The sequence below is a fragment of the Neomonachus schauinslandi genome, chromosome 10 (genome assembly GCF_002201575.2).
Source record: "Neomonachus schauinslandi chromosome 10, ASM220157v2, whole genome shotgun sequence".
Classification (NCBI taxonomy): Eukaryota; Metazoa; Chordata; class Mammalia; order Carnivora; family Phocidae; genus Neomonachus; species Neomonachus schauinslandi.
The window spans coordinates 48,576,782-48,598,181 of record NC_058412.1 but is presented as its reverse complement, the minus strand read 5'-3'; the positions used below and the strand labels follow the sequence as shown (position 1 = coordinate 48,598,181).

The 21,400-nt window shown below is 48.5% G+C and overlaps 1 protein-coding gene across 1 annotated transcript in view; it reads right to left on the bottom strand.

Annotated features, from left to right (window-relative positions):
* Positions 1–769: 769 nt before the first annotated feature.
* Positions 770–21,400, bottom strand: part of SLC4A5 (solute carrier family 4 member 5) — an 80,635-nt gene continuing 60,004 nt past the window's right edge. The window contains exons 16-26 of the mRNA XM_044918882.1: positions 21,269–21,327; positions 18,666–18,866; positions 15,867–15,980; positions 14,450–14,611; positions 13,499–13,677; positions 12,190–12,262; positions 6,716–6,784; positions 5,880–6,053; positions 3,725–3,880; positions 1,845–1,929; positions 770–804 (exon numbers count right to left, since the gene is read on the bottom strand). Of these exons, the coding sequence (XP_044774817.1) occupies positions 770–804; positions 1,845–1,929; positions 3,725–3,880; positions 5,880–6,053; positions 6,716–6,784; positions 12,190–12,262; positions 13,499–13,677; positions 14,450–14,611; positions 15,867–15,980; positions 18,666–18,866; positions 21,269–21,327 (1,307 nt within the window). The remainder of the gene's footprint in view (positions 805–1,844; positions 1,930–3,724; positions 3,881–5,879; positions 6,054–6,715; positions 6,785–12,189; positions 12,263–13,498; positions 13,678–14,449; positions 14,612–15,866; positions 15,981–18,665; positions 18,867–21,268; positions 21,328–21,400) is intronic.

The window sequence follows — 21,400 nt, the reverse complement described above, 5'->3', positions numbered from 1 at the left end:
CAGTTTAGGGCCCTAGGTAGGAGCACCCTACCATCTTCCCCTGTAATAGCTGAGGCTGACTTTCTTGCCCCTGGATTTCTCTTCTATTTTTGAGCCCTCCTTGTTTTCAATCATCAAGTTGTTCACTTTTCTCATGGCTTCTCATTAAGAACACTAAGGTATCACACAGTAGGCACGGGGGCCCCTGGAAACGGCCTGGAATCCTTTCTTGACTATTCTCTCCATTTTTTTTTTTTTTTTAAGGAATCTCTATGCCCAACCTGGGGCTTGAACTCACGGCTCCGAGATCAGAAGTTCCACGCTCCACTTAATCTTTGATATTTAGTTAGGTTTCTGACCTTTGCTAATTAACCATGCTGTTACTTTATTCCACATATTACTGGAGTATCTGGCGTTTTGATCTTTGAGCTCATTTATCCTGGCATTCAATAATATATACTTAAGTCGTGTAGTTTTTCTCTATGTTGTTTTCCCCCAGTGTTTTCAATTTTACATAGTATTTTGTAATTTCCTTTTCTAAAGTAGAAGACCTTTGTGTAATCATGACATGTCAGTAAAAGGACATATTTGTTACTTGACGCCAATAATCAGGTCTGACCACCTGTCTCCCAAGGTGGACCAGCAAAGGCCTTTTACGGAGACACTGGCTAACCTGGGAAATCCTAGTCCCTCCGCCTTCCTGGCCACTGCTTAGTCTCTTATCTAATACCCAAGGAGTCTACCTCATGGCCATTACCTCCGGTCGAGTTCTGAGTCACTGAAGGAAGAATCAGAATGAGTAACTCCAACTGGAAGATCTTTTTCCTGGCGGGAAAATTAAAATGTCAGTTGTAGAGCAGGTTTGAGGAGGACGCTGGAGAAAACCTTTCTCCAGTGCTTCCCTCTTGTCTTCCTGTTCTCTAATCCCCACAGCCAACACTACACAAGAGGAAATCAGGATGGATGGCTTCTGGCTCAGTTACTCCTTCTCCAGAGGGCTCTCAGCCAGGATAGGTGGATGTGGGGGAGGGCCAGGGCAGAGTAAGGAAGGGTGATGGAAGAATACAAATGGGAAGGAGAAGGAAGGAGAGTTAGCAACTAAAAAAGAAGAGGTACTAATGACGGAGAGTGTGATGGGAAGCCCCTCAAGGGCCCTGGCAGGATCCTAATCTGGGTCTTTTCGGAAAGCTTCAAGCCCTATGTTAGGAACACCGAGGTTAGGACTCAAGTGGGATCTTCCTGATTATTCCAAGGATAGGCTGTGGTCTTGATGACAGGACTGTCCTCTGGTAGGGTGCCAAAGCTCAGAGGGGGTAAAGGCAGCCACAGAACCCCTTAGGATCTTCGTGAGCAATGCCCGATCCCTCCCAGGCAGCCTCCCTTTCAGCAGGAGGAACTTCTCTACGACCTTCCCTGCTAATTTATGATCCAAATGCTATGCTACCAGTTTCTCTAAAGGGGACAACTCAGCTTGGCTTTGAACCCTCAATCATTTTCAGCAACCACTGGAAAGCCTGGGAGGCTCAGCGGGTCATGTTTGGATGCATGTGGTCTGAAACCATTGAAGAGAGGGCCAGGTGGCTCCACAGGCATCAGGAGGCACCAGGGGCAAGGAAAGAATGAGGGGCTCTGCCTAAATGGAAGTGAAGCTTGATCACAGGCACCTGCAGGCTTTGATTTGGGGATTCCATTGGTTGAAGTCTGAATCCTGGTGGCCCAGTTCTCACTGAACTCTGCCTACCAGAGGAGTCCTCTAGCATCTAAGACCATTCGGTCCCCCTGAGTTAAAGATGGAAGTTCCTTGGAGGAAGAGGTGGAGAATTAGTAGTAAGTAGGAAGGGAGAGACACCATGTGTTTTACTTACTGGCAATGCAGTGGATACCATTTTGGGGATCTGATTGGACACTTTCCATGGGAATCTTTATAACTGAGGGAGGAGGGAACTGGGGCTGGAGAGAAACAGTGGGAAAAGCTGATAAACACCACCAATTCAACAGCTTTGACTTTGTTGCCAAGAGATGGAAAATACATGCATCCACAATGTGCCAACCACCATCCTCTCTATCTCCAGTCTCAACAGTTAGGGGGTGCTGCAAGTACTCTGGGGCTCAGTGGGGGGCAATCACAGTTAGCCTGCTGTCCTAAACAGGACACTCTTCCAGGAACATTATTTATCAGAACAGTTTCAACTGTCATAGTAACCAATCAGGAGTGAATCTCACACAATAGCTGGTGTTGCTGTAAAGACATGTGTAAAGTGGATTTGTGCAAATTGAATCCCATTTTTCCATTAATATATCATGCTTTTCCCCAACCCTGGAATAGTTTCTGGCACATGGTAGCCACTCAAATATTTATTGAATGAATCAATTAAAGAGTAAGTATTTGTTTTTAAAAGGCACTTAGACTCTCAGTTTCTTTGTTCTCAAGGCCTGTCTTTGTAAACCATCTAAATCATCAATGAAAAACATGTGAATGAATGATGGGCCTCTTTCTCCCTGGAAGAGGAAAGCAATTAAGGACCAGGGGAGTTTGGGTCTATCACTACCATCAGAAGATGGTTTGATTGCCACCAGTCAGCAAGGATTTGCCAATGGACAGCTTTGACCTGTAAAAGGCAAAATCACTGTAACAGTTCCAGGTGGATACAGAGATGTGGGTTCAGGTCAGACCTGGGAGAATGGGAGCCAGGCATGTTGCTAGATGGCATGGGCAGCTTAGCATATTGGAAATGATCAAAGTCAGAAACAGAGGGCACCTAGGTGGCTCAGTTGGTTCAGCATCTGCCTTCAGCTCAGGTCATGATCTCAGGGTCTTGGGATCAAACCCTACATTGGGCTCCCTGCTCAGTGGGGAGTCTGCTTCTCCCTCTCCCTCTGCCCCTCTCCCCGCTCTTGCTCTCTCTCTCAAATGAATAAAATTAAAAAAATTAAAATTAAAAAAAGTCAGGATTCTTCATTCCCTTTAGACATTTAACCATATGTCCATCTTGGGTGAACCACTTCCCTTTTGGAGGATCGTTTCATCACCTGTAATGAGCACTTGAACTAGACAATCTTTCTGTTCACGTTTCGTGATTTACTCTAAGTTGGACTGGCTTTCTGTCTGTTGACTCCCTGAGTGTTTTGGAAGTGGGATGAGAAGGAAGCATGAGAGAAGAGTAGATGGGGCAACCAGGTGGTCCCCAGCATCTGGGGAATGTAGCCACTCTCCTTTCAGTGAGGACATATGCCTCTCTGCCCACCTTCCCTAATACCCCAGAGGCAGGCCAAGCAAACCTTGCTCCCAGTCCTTCCACCTGTCCAGGAGTCTAATCTATTAATTGGTGCCCATCAGACTCTACCCCCAAGACCTGCTCCATTCTTTGGAGGTCAGTCCTCATAACCTCCCCCATGATGGAGCTGAGTCTTATGCCCTGTCCATCAAGGACCTGCACTGCTTGTTGATAACAGCCCCGGGAGCTCAAAGAAATGGGAAAGAATGGGTGTGGCAACCAGCCTTTCCCTGGGTTGTGGGGGGGGGGGGCGGTGCTCATTCACTGTGGCCCACCCTGAGGATATTCCCATAAGCAGACGAGCTCTCAGCACCCCACACCAACACAGGCAGAAGCCTCAGCCCATGCCAGACTAGGCCCAGGTGATCATAGCTGGCCACCTGAAAGCCCACCCTCTCCCTGGCCTGGGCAGAAGTGGAGGGAGGGTTTCTTGATCTCTTCCCTCAGCCCTGGCCTCACATCCTCCCCACCTCCTCATCACTGTCCTCATGGGCCCCTTTCCTTCTCTTCTTCTTCTTATCTGTCTCCTTCTTCTCCTTCTCTGGAAGGATGTTGTCAATCCAGGCCAGATCATGCTGGGAGAAGATGAGGTCCAGAAGCCTTCGAACAATGATGAGGCCCAGGATCTGTGGTGAGAGTTCAGAGAAAACCATGGGCTCAAGACCCCAAACAGACATTGTTTTTTCTCCCTCAGTCAGCTATGTTTAGGGACTTTATCTGGTCTCTTTGAAGCCATCTCAGAGCTCCAACAAACCACCATTTACCACCTGCCCGCTTGGTTCCTTTCATCTGGCCTTTCCTCAGTTGAATGGCAAAGCCTACCAATGAGCCAGGGAACAGAGCCTGTGACAGCTGGTTCGGAGCCAGGCAGAGACCAAGGGCTACAGAACTCCTACAGTTATTCTTTAAATCAGTGATCCTCAAACTTGAGCTTCCACCAAAACACCTGGAGGGCTTGTTAATACACATATTGCTGGAGGCTACCCCCAGAGGTTCTGAGTCAGCAAGTCTGGGTCTGGCCTGAGAATCCGCATCTCTAACAAGTTTCCCAAGAGATGTTGATACTTCTGGATCAGAGATCACGCTTTGAGACCCACTGTCCCTCTGTCCTTATTTCTGAGGGCTGCCAATCTCTCTGTTAACAAGTATAAAGTACACTGAAGAAAGTGTACTGGGATATCAGGAATTTTTACAGTAAAGTCTAGAAAGTTTGGTTCTGTTCAGCATACACAAAGGGAAAAATGTGTGCTTTGGGGAAGGATTAAATACTGGCCTTTTAATAAATTCAATGGGCCCAGGGTAACTAGTTATAAATATTGCCCCTTCACTACCAAGAACCGGCCACTAAATGAGGTCAGGGAGAAAACCAGCCAGCTGGATTTAACTCTGGTTCCTAACTGACCTGCTTCTTGGGAGCAAGTAGAGCTTGAGAGCTAGACAGACCTGGGTTTTAAAAATCCTGGCTCTGAAAACAAATTAGTGGTTGCTAGGGGTAGGGGTGGGAAGAGGCACTGTCTGCATAGAAATGGCAGGGGGTGGGGGGTGCCTGGCTGGCTCAATCGGTTAAGTGTCCGACTCTTGATTTCCGCCCAGGTGGTGAGATCGAGCCCCCTGTCAGGCTCTGTGCTAGGCATGGAGCCTGCTTAAGATTCTCTCTGTCCCTCTCCCACATGCGCATGCATGCTCTTTCTCTCTCTCTCTCTCTCTTAAAAAAAAAAACAGAAATGGCATGAGGGAATTTTAGGCATGATGGAACTGTTCTGTATCATGACTGTAGTTGTGGAACCACTAATCTGTGCATTTGTCCAAACTCACAGAACCACATAGTGAATTTTACTGCATGTAAATTAAAAAGAATCAATAGGGGGAGGGTATGGATCTTGGCTCAGCTCCTTCTGGTTGTATGGTTGGGTCACTCACACATGCCCTCTGAGCCCCTGTTTCCTCACCTGTAAAATAGGGTTAGTAGTAGTACTAAAGTATACTTTAAGTATACTTAAAGTACTACTACTACTGCTGTGGATTAAATTAAACAGCACTCCACACATGCTAATGGTGACTATAATTTCTTTTCCTTTCCCCTTGTTATCGCTAAACCCCATGAGGGCCCTATTGGGGAGGATCCATTTCCCTTTCCTTAGAGTGGTGGTTCTCAACCTTGACTGCACATTTATGCCCAGCTGCAGAGACTTATTACAGACACCAATGCCTGGGTTTCCCCAAGAGATACTGATTTAATTGATCTGGGGTGAGGCCTGAGCACACAGTTTTAAAAAGCTCCCAAGTGATTCTAATGGTCCCCTAGGGTTGAGAATCCCAGGTGGGCACATTTCACATCCTACCTCTGTGTACTCACTTTGGCCCCCAGTCCAGCACTGCAGGCTTTGGGGCCCACCCAGGGCTTTCCCGAAGCATTAGCCCACAGGCTCCCGCACCGTCCCCCTGCACTGCCCCCCTCTCCCCTCTCTATCTGGCCTGGACTCACGACCCGAATCTTGTTCTGTTCTGTGCTTGCTTCTGTGACCCTGAGAGAGTCAGGCCATCTGCAACGGCGGACCTCCCTCCTGGGGACGCCTGCCCAGGCCCCATCGGCCAAGCAGGATGGGGAGCCCGCGCCCACCTTACCATGACCGGGAAGATGATGGCGGCCACCGTGGACTTGAGGATCCAGAGCACCGCCAGGCAGAGGATCTGCACCAGCGTGAAGAGGTGGATCCGGCGCAGGGGCACGTGCCGCAGGAAGGCGTGGTCCGGCTGGTGCTTGGCGGGCATGAGGAAGAGCTTGCAGCGTTCCCAGAACTGGCGGAGAGCGCGAGGCTCAGCCAGCAGTGGGGACTCCGTGAGGGAGGTGGCCCTGCTGGGGGCTTGGGACTGCGGGAAGGGGTGACGCGGTGGGGTCTCATAGGAGGTAGCCCCTTGTCTGGACTAAGAATGCACAGGAGGGGGACTGCAGGTCTAGGAGGACACACAGGGAGCCCTTAGGGGAGGGGCCTGAACCCTGCCGGCAGGGTACAGCCCTGGAGGCGGCCACAAAGGAACACTGCCCCCATTCAAGGAAAATGCAACTAATTGCAACACAAAGACAGCCAAGACATCTGGTGTATCATGCTAAATAAAGAACAAAATGTTTTCTTCCGCTAGAGTTGCCTTAGAGAAGAGAGATGTAGTGAAATGCTCATTGGAGTCAGCCCCATCGGGGTTGTGAATCCTGAACCTGTTTCCTCGTCTGTAAAATAGGGATCACAGCACCTACTTACACAGATTTCATTATAGAACACCTATGAAGGGCCTGCTATAGTGATTTTATTTGATACACAGTAAATGGTAGTATCTTTATCACCATTATTTTCCCACAGAACTGCGGAAGCAAGCACTTGGGGTTTCGGTAATATGGCAGCAGATGTGGGGAGTTGACTCTGGTTAGATCAGCCTGGGCCTCGGTGGGGTGGGGAGAGCCTTACCTGGATGCCATTCAGGGAGGCCACGCCCATGTAGAGGAAGACTCCATACAGCACGGGCATGGGGATATACTGAAATGAGAGAGGGAAGCAGAGCTTTCGAATGGGTCTCTGCCCGGGGCAGGCTGTTGGCCGCCCTGTTCTGTATGACAGCGTCTGCCAAGTCACGGAGGCAACCTGGTCTGCCTTGGCTTTCCCCAAGCCATGAAGGAGCTGGATGTTTAGGGGAACTGAGCCTCTGAGAGTAGATCTGGAGCCAGTGTCGGTGGGGAGGGCTGCCCTGCCCCCTTCTCTCTGGGCAGCGGCTCCCCCAGCCTGGCGGCCCTGCTTCCATCCCTGCTGAAGCCATGGGGTTTGACTGAAGACACAACTTCTGGAACATGGGAAAGCTCCATAGAAAGCCCCCTGCTTATTCTTGTCAGCTCCTTCCCCCTTCCAGCCCCAGCTGAGGACCCCCCATAAAGCTTCATTGCTCTGGGGACCTTTATTGAGTTGACCTCCATCAGCAGAGAGTAGGTGCTGATTAACAAAAATTATACACCCTACACAATCGGATTAAAAAAAGAAGCAAAACAGATGTGTATAGATAAACCAACACCACTAATTGCCAACTAACCGCTAATGATTTGGTGGGCATCTTTCCTTTCTGATCATGCTCACAGGTAGTTTGTTAGCTTTTTCAAAAATGGGACCATATCACTCATACTGTTCTACAATCATCATTATGATTCTTTAGAAGCCTTTTGACGTATTTTTCTACGGTCTCTCTAAGCTGTGTTTCTTTCTTTTTTTTTTTTTAAGATTTTATTTATTTGACAGAGAGAGATAGCAAGAGCAGGAACACAAGCAGGGGGAGTGGGAGAGGGAGAAGCAGGCTTCCCGCCGAGCAGGGAGCCCAATGTGGGGCTCGATCCCAGGACTCTGGGATCATGACCTGAGCCTAAGGCAGACGCTCAATGACTGAGCCACCCAGGGACGCCTCTAAGCTGTGTTTCTGCTTCTTTCATCCTGCCCCCTCCCCCACTTTTTTTTTTTTTTTTGAGAGAATGTGCATGTGTGAGTGGGGGGGGGCAAAGGGAGAAGGAGAGAGAGAGAATCTTAAGGAGACTCCATGCCATGCCCAGCATGGAGCCTGATGTGGGGCTCAATCTCACAACCCTGAGATCATGACCTGTGCCAAAATCAAGAATCGGACGCTCAACCGACTGAGCCACCCAGCACCCCCTCCTCCTTCCCTTTATCTGCCCTTTTGGCTTGCCACTGTGAACAAGGCTCTGCCTGGGTTCCAGGGTGGTCATGTTGGAACATGTGGGCAAATACTAAGTCCTGTGCTCAACTTTTAGATGCCACTTAGGATGTCCATAAATCCAACCAAATAAGTAACCTTTTTTAACATAAGTTAGACTGGGTTCATTTTTTAAACACAAACCATGATTTGGACCCATATGCTGTAAACCTCAATCCAAGACATTTGATCTTGCAGCCTTCCCATATGATTTGAAGCTGAGACCACGAGAACTCATGGGGCTCAGAGGGGGGGCTTCTGATATGGCCAGGGGTACCTCTAAGGCAGAATGCTGAAATCCACAGTCCTGAAGAACGGCGGCAAGGTGCGAGCAAAACATGAAACAAAACAGGACAACACTTCAGGGCTTGGGAAGGACAGGGGATCTGCAGAACTGAATGGGTAAGGTGTTCATGCCACCTGTCAGATACATGGCCACGTCATCCTCCAACGCCCTCAATTTGACAAGATAACCAAAGATTTGCAAATTGATGATGACAGGGCTGAAGATTATCACTGATCCTCTAGCAGTAAAAATCACTGTGTCTAAATCAGGGCAACCATCCATTGAGAAAGAGATTTCATCCCTTACTGCTCAAAGTGTGGTCTTTGGGCCAGCATTATTGGCATTGCCTGTGAGCTTGTTAAAAATGCAGAATTTTGGGTCCTATCCAGACCTACTGAATCAGTATCTTTTTTTATTAAGTTTTAATTCTAATTCCAGAATAGTTAACATAGAGTGTTATATTAGTATCTTTAATAAAATTCCCAGGTGATTTTTTTCATAGATACATTTTTTCACATATATACATATATATATAAATTTTATATATATATATAAATTGTATATACATAAAATGTGTGTGTGTATATATATGTGTATATACATAAAATGTGTGTATGTATATATATATATATATATAAATTTTTTTTGAGAGCCCAATGCAGGGCTTGAACTCATGACCCTGAGATCAAGACCTGAGCTGAGATCAAGAGTCGGATACTTAACCGACTGAGCCACCCAGGTGCCCCTCCGAGGTGATTTTTATACACATTAAAATTTGAGAAGCCCTAGAGCAGAATTCTACTGGAGGAATTGGACAAAGGTATAGTTAATAACTAATTTAGAAACATTGATAAAAATAAAAACACTAATAATTAGGATCCAATTTGTACCCTCTAAAATTTGTAGCACCAAAGAGATCTCTCCCCTGCTATATAAACAAGAATTAAAGATCCAAGGTGTCTAGGTGGCTCAGTTATGTGTCCAACTCTTGATTTCAGCTCAGATCATGATCTTAGGGTCCTGGGACTGAGCCCTGCGAAGGGCTCCATGCTCAGCAGTGAGTCTGCTTGAGGATTCTCTCTCTTCCTCTCCCTCTGTTCCCCCCCCAAATAAATAAATAAATCTTAAAAAAATTAAAGATCTCAACTAATGTCTTAGGTAGACAGCTCTCCAATGTAAGTTCTCTGAATCTGGTATGTACTCAGCTATGCCTAATTTGACAGACATGGGTAAACCTACCGTTGCAAAAAGTTAAATAAGCTTTTTGGAAAAATTTTTTTTTGAGATTTTATTTATTTGAGAGAGAGCACAAGCAAAGGGGGAGGGGCAGATGGAGAGGGAGTAGCAGACTCCCTGCTGAGCAGGGAGGCTGATGTGGGGCTCAATCCCAGGACCCTGAGATCATGACCTGAGCCAAAGGCAGATGCTTAACCGACTGAGCTACCCAGACGCCCTGGAAGATTTTTCTTATTGGAAATAAATGCTGGGATTAAATCTAGAACCTCAGATCTGGGTTAAGTTATATTTTTCTTGAACTGGCTATACAAAATTTCTTCCCTTTAACCTAAAATTAGCCTTACTACTTTGAGCAGTAAGGGATGAAATCTCTCTCACAATGAATGGTTGTACTGATTCAGACACAGTGATTTTTACTGCTAGAAGATCAGTGATAATCTTCAGCCATCATCACCAATTTGCAAATCTTTGGTTATCTTGCCAAATTAGCACTAGTGTCAAAATTAGTACTGGTGTCAGCTAGTGATAATGCTTTAATCACTTAACTAAAACAATTTTGAAAGCCAATCTTTTTTTCCGTTGCTGTTGTTAGAAATGATTTTATTTTGCTTGGTTAAGATGGAAGACATCTGGATAGTTGTCAGGCTGTGACGGGGAAGGTCTGCCTCAAGGACACTTGAGCTCTCATTCCCAGGAGCAGTTTTGGGTGGATTCAGTCTCTGAAGAAGTATGTGCAAAGTTGTTGACTTCCTCTGAAAGCCTATCTTTAAAAAAAGGTATAAAAAATGGGTGCTGGGTGGCTCAGTCGTTAAGCATCTGCCTTCGGCTCAGGTCACGATCCCAGGGTCCTGGGATCGAGTCCCACGTCGGGGTCCCTGCTCGGCAGGAAGCCTGCTTCTCCCTCTCCCACTCCCCCTGCTTGTGTTCCCTCTCTCGCTGTGTCTCTCTCTGTCAAATAAATAAATAAAATCTTTAAAAAAAAATTAAATTAAAAAAAAATAAAAGGTGCTGAAGTGATGGTTGGGTGTCTGCCTTTGGCTCAGGACATGGTCCCAGGGTCCTGGGATCGAGCTCCGCATCGGGCTCCCTGCTCGACGGGAAGCCTGACTCTCCCTCTCCCACTCCCCCTGCTTGTGTTCCTGCTCTCGCTCTCTCTCTCTGTCAAATAAATAAATAAAATCTTAAAAAAAAAAGGTATAAAAATATAAACAAATAAAATGAAAATATATACCTTATGTACTTTAATACAATCAAATAAGAAATCCTAAATCTTATGATCAATAAAAATCTAGATAGGTCTTCTCTGTTATAAAATTTATCAAATAGATTAATTGGTGGTGAATAAAATATATTTTTTCTACACTTATTATCAAAGAACATGGGTAAGATTTTTTTGGGGGGGGGTAGGATTTTTCAAATCATTTGTCATTGAATACAAAAACAGTATCAGAGTGCTTGGAGCCATGCGGACCCATGGAAATTTTTCCATGGCCAGAGTAATAATTAACATTTCCCCATATCTGGCTTCAGAAGAGACCAAAGCTAGCGACACTCTGATCACAAACTTCTAGCCTCCAGAACTGTAAGAAAGTAAGTGTTGTTTAAGCTGCCCAGTCTGTGGTATTGTATGCAGCAAATGAATACAATAGGTAAGTGGCTGAATTGGAGAGATGGAGAAACCTGAGCAGAAAGAGTATTCGGGGACGCATACTCTGAATGTACTCTCATTTGATTTCATCTCTTCCAGTTGGTCTGGAGGGATGTGAGCCAAAGGATCTTCAAACTGTGTTGGGGGGAAAAAATCAATTTTGTGCCCAAGACATGCAAGACAGAGGAGCAGAGAACAGGGCACAGGAAAATCTACAGAAACATTCTCCTCAGAAGTTTGAAACTTCAGAAAACCAGTGGGCAAAGAGATGTCTAGTGAGCCATAAACCACAATGTGGAGACACAACCAGCTCAGGAAGCTCCTGATCTAAGCAAGGATGGAACTTGGCCAAGGATGCCTGGGTGGCTCAGTCAGTGAAGTGTCTGCCTTCGGCTCAGGTCATGATCCCAGGGTCCTGGGTTCAAGTCCTGCATTAGGCTCCTTGCTCAGCAGGGAGCTTGTTTTTCTCTCTGCCTGCAGCTCTCCCTGCTTGTGAGCACTCTCGCTCTCTCTCTGACAAATAAATAAATAATATCTTAAAAAAACAACAACAGGGGGCGCCTGGGTGGCTCAGATGGTTAAGCGTCTGCCTTCGGCTCAGGTCATGATCCCAGGGTCCTGGGATCGAGTCCCACATCGGGCTCCCGGCTCAGTGGGGAGCCTGCTTCTCCCTCTGACCCTCTCCCCTCCCATGCTGTTTCTCTATCGCTCGCTCTCTAAAAAATAAATAAATAAAATCTTAAAAAAAACCAACAACAACAGGATGGAACTTGGCCAAGCTTTCTGAGGGAGGAGCATCTCCAGAAAGGGGAGGATGGACCCTGGGAGGAGTGGAAAGAGCAGTGAGGATTGCCTGGTGCTAATAAGCGATGCAATGTTCCAGAAAACAAGGACGGTGGTGAAACATCTCTTTGGGTCCTGCCTCTTTAGGGTCCACGTGGAGACCCTCTCCCCACCTCTGAGGCATCAGGCCAGTGCTTTCTTAGGTGGATGGTGCCCTGGTGGAGGGTGTAGAGCCTCACCTTCAGGACAGGAGCCAGGAAGACGGAGATGCCCGTCAGGATGAACACAATGGTGCCGGTCACTCTTTGTTCCCTGGCAGACAAGGGCACACAGTCAGGGTGGACTGGGAGATGCCCCCTGACCATTCTAGCCCTCTGGCCCTCGTGTGCACCTAACGGTGTGTCCACGCCCTGGCCTCTGCCCTGTTCCCCCATTCCAGAGAGTAAACCTGCTGTCTGAGGCCCAGCTGACCGGCACATGGGAAGAGAGGGAGCCCTGACTGAGGCAGTTGTAGGGGCATTTGGGAGGGTGTCCAGTGCAGTGACTAATAGTAGACGTGCTGCTGCCAGACTGACCTGGGTGTGGCTCTGCCACTCAGCTGTGTGGCAACAGGTGAGGCCCTAAATGTCTTCAGCCTCAGTAGAAGCAAGATAGTGGCAACCGCCTTGGGAATTGTGAGGATGAAATGGGTATGTGCACTGCTTATGATCCCTGCCCTTCGACTGCAGGAAGATCCTTCGTCTGTGGGGCATGACTAAGAGGAATCAGAGCGAGGGGGCCCAGCTGCTGGCAGAGTAGGTGGGAGGGGCAGGAGAGTAGGTATGTTTTCCTGAATGCCCAGCCAGGCCCAATCCAGGTGAGAGCTGGGGGGTCGGGGGCAGATTGCTCAGACCCAGTCATCTGGGGCTCAGGAATCCAGGAGGAGACCCTGCCCTGACCAGAGAAGGCTCATCCGGCGCAGGCTGTGTAGCCCAGGTATCCCAAGGCAGTGAGGAAAAACTCTCTGGACAGCCAGTGTCTGGTGTGGGCTCACCTCGGAGGCCCTAAGAGGTAGAAGATGCATATGGCTGCCGATAACAGGTAAGGGAGCCGACACTGGCATGAGAGGAGGAGGAGGAGGGCATGGAAGTGACAGGCCATGGGCCACCATCTAGGGAGTGGGAGTGGTCCTGGGAAGACTCTCTGGAAGAATGGAGACTGGGGAGGACCCACACCCACAGGAGAGGTTGGGGGATGGTGGGGGCAGGGGGTCTTGAAGACGAGGAGACAAAAGGACAGGTCATAGGGGCTGTGGGGACGTTGAGTAGCCCATGCAGCTAAGAGGTCAGTGTGCACGCGGGCCATGGTGGTGGACTGCTTGCAATTCATTACCAAAAAAGCACCACTTAGAACTGAATTTTTGTCTCCCTCCCTCTCCCTTAGGAATATCACTCCTATCCTCCAAGTTCCTGGGCTGTCAGATAACTCGATAGTAAGAAAAACCTGCTTCCCTTCTTCTAACCTAAACACCCCTGCTCAGGCAGTCCCCAGTCACTGCTCCCCACCTACCTGACCCCCAGGAACTGGGGCTGCTCCCCAGGGGCGCTGGTCTCCGTCTCCATCTTGAGGCTGTCGATGTGGGCGATGGAGATAACAGTGGCCGCCACATACCAGGGGAGCCCCATGAAGGAGCACAGGGCCATGAGGATGCCCACCCAGAACAGGTCCAGATGGTAGCCAGCAGCCTTCTGCATGGGACAGTGGGAGGGGAAAAGCTGTCTAGGGAGTCTGCACCTGACCACCTGTTGGTCTGGGGGAAGGGAGACAGAAATCTCCCCAGAGCAGCCATTTTGTGGAACATGGTTAAAAGGCTCCCCTCGGCCTTCATTAGGTACTCTTAGGGTGTCACCACCCTGAGGTGCTCAGGCATCACCAACCCCAGGGTTTGTTGAGCTAGGGAAGGGACACAGGAAAGGGAGGAGAGGGGTGTTTGGGCTTGGACAGGCGCTGGGCTTGGGTCCTTGGGAAGAAGGGCTCCTACCAGTGGTGACAATAGCTCAGCAATTCTTGAACGTGGGGTCTTGGCCGGGGCAGGCTTTAGACCAAGCTCAGAGTGGTCTAGATTGGGATGGGGAGAGGGTTGCCCAGAGGCAGGGAGGGGAGGTGCAGGGACCAGAAGGGCTAAGCATTTTCCTCTGCCTCACGGTTCTGCGTCAAAATCCCAGATTTTCTCGGACTCCCAAGTTCCTGGCCAGGAGGCACAGAGCTGGAAGGTCACTTCGGGAGAAGCAAGGAGCCTGTGCCTAATGGCCCAGCCTGGGGTTGGTCCTGGCCCTGGTGGCCTTACCCACATCTGGAGGTCACATTTCCCCACACATGCACCAGAACTCTAGTCTTCTGACCTCACATCTTGCTTTATAAATAGCCCCACATTTTGACAGAAGCACCATCTCCCTTCTTTGTTCCTTCTGACTTTGGGGCAAGAAAGAGGTTGTGCCCTGCTCCTAGCGGCCACCTTACCCTCAGCTTGTTCTCCTTCCGGTTGACTATGACGGCGGTGATCTGCTGGTCCATGAAGATCAGGATGGTCACCAGCAGGGCGGGCAGGATGCTCGCCAGGTACACCCACCACGGGTTCTTCCCAAAGGGGGCCACAAACCAGCCTCGGTCAGGCCGTGTGGGCTGAGCAGAGCAAACGGAAACAGCCCTTTCCTCTCTCCCTTGTCCCAGTGCACTTGCTGCCCGGAGCCCCACTCCCTGACCTCCCACCACTCCCCACCTGGGGTGCTTTTTGAGTGCAATCTTTTCCCTTCAAGACATTAGGCACCTGCAACTGTAAAGAGACCACAGATGCAGACAGACTCGGGAAGGGCATGGTGTCTGCGGCACTAAGATCATCAGCGGCAGCTGCCCTGGGGTTGATTGGGACCAGGGAGGTGCAGAGCCAGAGGAGAGATCTGGCAGTCACTAACTGCAACGTAACAAGAAGCAGGAACGAGGCCCAACAGGCAAGAATAAGGAATCTGATGGGCCCGGTGCCTGACGTTTCTGCCTCTCCTCTGAGTCACCTGTCTGGGGAGCATTACACCAAACATTAATTCAGACTTGCACATTAAGAACAAGGGATTATCTACACAGGAGCTGGGCTGAAATCTATCTTTTGTTTTACTTAAGAGAAAGAGGTACTTTTTGTGTTCAAGCTACTTACAAGAACCCTGAAGTAACCATGAGGAGGTCAAGCCCTCAAAGGCAGGGAGGGTGAGTTCTAGAACCTGTACCTCCACGCCTAGTGTAGGTGGTTGGTGCTCCTTGTGAGGGAGCTGGGCCTGAGCTTAGCTACGAGCAAACAGCACCAACTCAGGAATGATGGGGAGTTCCTGCAGCAGTGATTCTCAAGCTTGGCAGGCCCCTTGGCAGGGGGTGGGGGGTGCTTATTAAAATACAGAACTCTGGGCCCCATCCCCAGACTTCCTGATTCCACAGGTCTGGGATGGGGCTGAGAAGATGCATTTCTAACAAGTTCTCAGGTGATGATGTGATGATGTTAGTCTGGGGACCACACTTTGGGAATCAGTGTTCTAGGGGATCATTTTCAACAGACCCCAGGTGACCCCGCTTAAAGACTGCTGGAGCCAGGGGGTTGTAGCTCCGTAAGTGGAAATCAGGGGGCTTCTGCTGGGCTGGGGGGGGGGGGGTTTCAGCACCTTCCCCACTCCGTGACTCCACAGCAGGATTTCACTGGGAATATGTCCCCAACCTACCATCCCAAGGGACCACCCGCTGGGAGGCTGTGTGGAGGAAGGGTGGAGCATACCCAGAGAAACCCCTGGGTTTCTTGGCTGAGAATCTATGGAAGTTTGATCGGCATAGAGGGGGAAAGGCACTGAAGCTGGTGGGCAGGCAGGGCTAACACCCAGAGCAGGGGCCAGGGGCAAACCTTGATGACACTGGGCACATGCAGCTTGGGGGTCGCCAGGCCGAAGCAGGCATCGATTCCACAGAACAGCAGGATGGAGAAAATAATGGAAAAGTCAGCTACCAGGGCCCGGACCTGCAGGAAGGAGATGGGCAAGTGAGGGAAGCACCTACCCTCCTCCTGGAGGGCTCAGTCCTCCCCTGGCAGCATGAGGAGCACGGTAAGAACTTGGGCTTCAGTGTCAGCAGACTGAGGCTCAAATCCTGGCTCTGCCCTTGCCAGCTGTGCAACCCTGGAGAAGCAGGTCATCTCTTGGAGCCTCAGTTTCTTCGTCTGTAAAACGGACATAATGATAGCACCTACCTCATAGACATAAGTGAGCTATGACACATTCAGAGGGCTTGGCATAGGTTAGTGAATGTGGGAACTGTTATTAGCCAGTGACTAATGGCGCCACTGCTGAAAACATTTTCTGGTGTGAAAGACAGAACTGGGTCACCCGTAAAGGGTGGTTGAGGGCAAGGCTGAACTTAGATCTAAAGGAAATCCTACCTCCTGAAAATGTGTGGCAGATGGCTGCACTGCCATCTAGGCTGGGAGGAAGGTCCCTGATTCTGCTGGGGACCCCTGTCTGCTCTCAGACCTTCTGTCCACTAGATGGCCTTCACCTCTTGCTCCTGTGTCTCAGGATGCCCATCCTAGGCCAGGTCCCCCCCGCCCCCCGCCGCCAACGCCGCCTCGTCAACATCCACACTGACCCTTTTCTATATCTCTTCAAAGAGAGCAGGTTCCAGAGAACAACAGGGAAAGAAGTTAGGAAGGGCAGGGGCAGGTTACAGCACACTGAATGCATTCCCTGTACCCCTTACTCCCCTTTAAAATTGTTATTAAAATAACATATAATTAATTAAAAACTCACATGGTGTAGAAAGCCAAGTCCCCCACCTCACCTTGCCTCACTCCGGATGTACCCCTATGTCTGCTTGATTTTAGTTGTTCTGGTGATTTCTTCCATGTCATTATCTAATATGCTATACTTTTATATTTCGATTTACTAAATTAAAGCATGATTTACTGATAAAGATTCGGCTTACTTGCACTGTCCCTCCTGCCCTTTCCTCAGTCCCAATCTTTGAGAGTTCTTTTTTCTTTCTTTCTTTTTTTTTCAAGATTTTATCTATTTATTTAACAGAGAGAGACACAGCAAGAGAGGGAACACAAGCAGGGGAAGTGGGAGAGGGAGAAGCAGGCTTCCCATGGAGCAGGGAGCCTGATGTGGAGCTCGATCCCAGGACCCTGGGATCATGACCTGAGCTGAAGGCAGATGCTTAAAGACTGAGCCACGCAGGTGCCCTGAGAGTTATTTTCAAACTCTTTCTATGGGTTTCCTTTGTACTTTCAAGTTATACAGTGAAGCCTCTCTTTCTGCTGACTTTGCCAGTCATGCACATGCTCCATCACGTGAGGCTAGCTGCAGCCCTTCCCCCACCTCCCCTCCCCATCCTGTTCCATCTGTGACCGTTCCCTGTGGATCTTTACATTGTCAAATCTGAGAACACTCACATTGTGTTCCATCAACACATGTCTTTTGTGGTTTAACTGTAACGTGATTCTAAAAGTTGAAAATCAGTAACAGCTTTATATCACCGTGATCAGGTAAGCCAAGCAGTGTGCAGGTTTACAATTGTTTTTCTGCAGTATCCCCAGCATCCGGATCAAAAAGTTATTAAGTTAAACCATATGACTTTGCCATTTTTGGGTAGGGCAAAACAGTCCAATGCACTTCATTTCGTATGGTCTGACCTAACATAAAGATGGATATGATAAACAGCTGTGAACTCCCTGAACCTTAAGAAATGAAAATATACACATTCAGTCGATGCCTCTGTGTGATCCAGTGGCATCCCTGTCTCTGCTCTCTAGAGAGATCCACTGCTCTGAATTTGGACTTTATTCTTCCCATGTCTTAATACTTTTACTAAATAGGTATATAGCCCTAAACAAAATATGGCATTGTTTTGCACGTTTTAAAATTTTACATAAATGGTTTCATATTATTTGTAACCTTCTGCAATTTGCTTTATTTGCTAACATTATGTTGGTGCTATTCTTCCTTGTGGATATAGTTGTAGTCCGCATGTATATGAACTGCAGCTTAATGTATGATTGTTTCCCATTTGTTTCTTCATTCTCCTGTCAATAGATCAACTTAGATTGTTTTCATTGCTTTCCTCTCAGTATCAATGCTTCTGTGAATATTCTTGCACACATGTGAGGATTTCTCTGGGGTGTATTCCTGGAAGTGGAAATGCCCATTGGAAAATCATATCCATCTTTAGCTCTACCAGAGAGTGCCGGTTCTCTGAATTGCTTGTGCCTATTTACACTCCCACCTGCTTTTCACCTCCAACACTTGGTATCCCAAGACCTTCATATCTTTACCAATCTGATGGGTATGGAGTGGCATGGTGTCATTCTTCTCTGCAACACTAAATTCCAGGAGGCAACAAAGCAATTTGTAAGAAATTTAACGGGGGAAATAGTGATAAAAGAATTTCCTACTATATGAATTATATTTCATCCTTCAGGAAATAGACATTCTCAGATGCAATCACTGCTCTAGATCTTTTACATAAAAGGTGACTTGGGTACGCTCTGGTTGGAAGTAGGGAGGAAGAGAGGGAGTTTGTCTTGAGGATGCATTTGTGTTGCAAGCACGCTATTTTTTCCTCAGCTTGTACACTGCAAAACTTCCTAAAGAGTCTTTTATTTAGTCTTTATGAAATATTGAGAAAAATACTCAGGGCAGGGCAAGCTTACCTTGGTCGGGAAATAGCGGCTGAATTTGAACTTCTTCAGTGTCAGGGTCATGGAGTACGTCCCAAAGAAAAGGATGAAGGACATGAGTGCCAGGTCAGGGATGAACTGGCAGGAATTCCCGAGCAGCTGCCCACCGTAGTTCAGACATTCCTTCTTGCTCAGCAGAGACCAGTCCAGTGCTGTGAGGTTAAGGGGGTTGTACTTGGAGACCAAGCACAGGAGAGAAAGGGTCAGGGCCTTCCTGGGGAGTCAGCTGTATCCTTGCCCCTAGAGTCCCTCAGGCAGCCCACACACCCCTCCCATCCTCCACGGGGCCCAGCAACAGAATTATGTTCCTGGAGACAGGCTGTGTCAAGGAACAACAAACAGCGGGGCCCCTGGGCAGAGCAGGAGTGAACACGTGTTTCTTCAGTGTGTTTTAGATTGCACTGCTGAGTTATTGAGGAGAAGCAGCTCAGACGGTGGGATGCCCTCTCCTACAGCACGCTTGGCTACCAGCTCAGTCAACTATGGATCTCTTTCCTGGAGTATGTCACATTTATTCTTCCTTTTCCTTCCCCTGTGCACACCTTTTCACATATTGGGCCTTACACCTGACCCTTGTCAGATCTCTCTTGGGTCAGTCACTTCCCCTTTTCATGTCTAGATGCTTAAAGTCCAGGGTACACAAAACAATTACATATATAGAAATATCTATATATGTACAACTATGTATGTATATATATATACACACACATAGATATATATCTCTAAGTGTATGTATATGAGTGCATATATAGACATACATGTGTATACACACGTATATGTTCACATGCATATGTTTCTAAGTGTAATAAAAGCAGAGTAATTTATAATAAAATTTAATATATATTTCAAAAAATTATTGTAAATATTCAGGAACCAGCAAAATGAAGTAAACAGGTGTTTGCAACCACGTGTAGTGAATGTTTGGATTAAGAGGAGTGTGGGACTTCGATATAACAGTGGTTTCCAATGAATCGTGCCTCCCTGTGTCCACACTCCTCCATGTCACACCAACAGTTCTCCCATCAAAAAGTGGTCTATTTCTCCACCCTTTTGAATCTGGCCTGGCCCTGGGTCTGCTCAGACCAGTGGAATGGGGAGGAAGTGGCTTTGAGCAGGGTCTGGAGCCGAGGCCTTGAGGGGCCTTGCCGGATCTGCGCTCACGCTCTGGGCAATGTGAGACTGCCACACTGTGGGAAAGCCCGGGATCAGAAAATACCACGTGAAGAGAGAAATCCAGATTTGCAAGACATTTGTTGCATGTCAGGGCCTCCCTCAGTCACCGAAGCTAGTAAGGCTGCCTCCGGCTGGGCTGCATGCCTCCACTGCCCCACCAGGCTGGCCCCACAGCTCTGTCCCCGCTCATCTCGTGGGCTTCCCCTGTGCAAGGCCACACCCTCCTGCTGTCTCGGCCGGCCTGGCCCGCTCCCTGTCCTCGGAACACGGTTTGTGTTTTCCTTATTTGCCCTTCTGTCTGTGCTGGTCCCTGGGCCTGGAAGGCGCTTCTCTCTGGGGAACCCACTTTCCCGACCTTCAAGGCCAGACCACATTCCACTTTCTCTCTGAGGCTTTCCTCTCCAGCTTGTGGGGTGCCTCCTGTCTCCGTGGCTGGAAGGACACGTTTGGCCTATATTTGGCACATGGCATACTCTGCTTCTGCTGTCCCATTAGCCTTCATGCTCATCTCCACACGTACATCACACGGATTTAATAGGATGAGACATGTTTAAAAGGGGAGGTTGGAGGGCAGGCAGGGGCCACATCTGGTTTTTTATGTCCTTCTAGCCCTCAGAGTGCACACAGCACCTCGCACATAGTAAGTATCCAGGCTTAGGCACTGGCTGATTCCATTCTTCCTCACTCGAAACCAGATATTTGAAAGACCTTAGGTTAAGTTGCCAGCTGAGCAGTCGGCTGCCTCTGCAGGAGTGACTAAAGGAGCAACCTCAGGGACACAGAAAGTCCAAAGATCTCCCCCAAAGCCCACCAGGAGCTGCTCTTCTCCTGCTTTTGGACTTCCCACCATTGGAGCCACTCAGGCCGGGCCCCTCTCCTGAGGGCCACTGCTCATCGTTCTGGGGAGGGGCAGACCAGAACTGACAGGGACTCGTGAGCACACAGGACAGATCAGATTCAGCGAGGGGGGGTAGCATTAATAACCCTTCTGGGGCTGGGGAGTGGCACTGTTAGGTGGGAGATGGAGGTGCTAGGTTGAAAGGCAAGGAAGAGGGTAAAAAGCCAGCTGGGAAACTGGGTTTATACTGTTGTTTCTGCAGCCCTATTTACCATTCCTCACCTCTACCTCCCCTTCATGTGTGTGAGCCTGTGTGTGTGATATTTATACACACGGATTTAATAGGATGAGACATGTTTAAAAGGGGAGGTTTTGACAATATATACTTACAATAAAAGTACGCATTTACAGAGCTCCATGGGTGACCCTGATGTGTAGCTGGGACTGACCTCTACAAGTCTGGCTTGCCATAAAATGGCAAGCCCAGCCTCTGTTTCCCAACTTCTCTCACTCTCCCCACAGACAAAAGCCCTCGAATGTCTGAGTAAGAGGAAAGGACACTTACCAGAGAAGTGTTGGTGTTTGGTGGCAGCAGGGCTGAAGCATTGAACATGGTTGTATTTGCTGTGGATGAGCACAGGACGTGGGATGGGTCAGCAGCTGCTGGGTTAGGAGCCTTCAGCCCCCACCAGGCCCC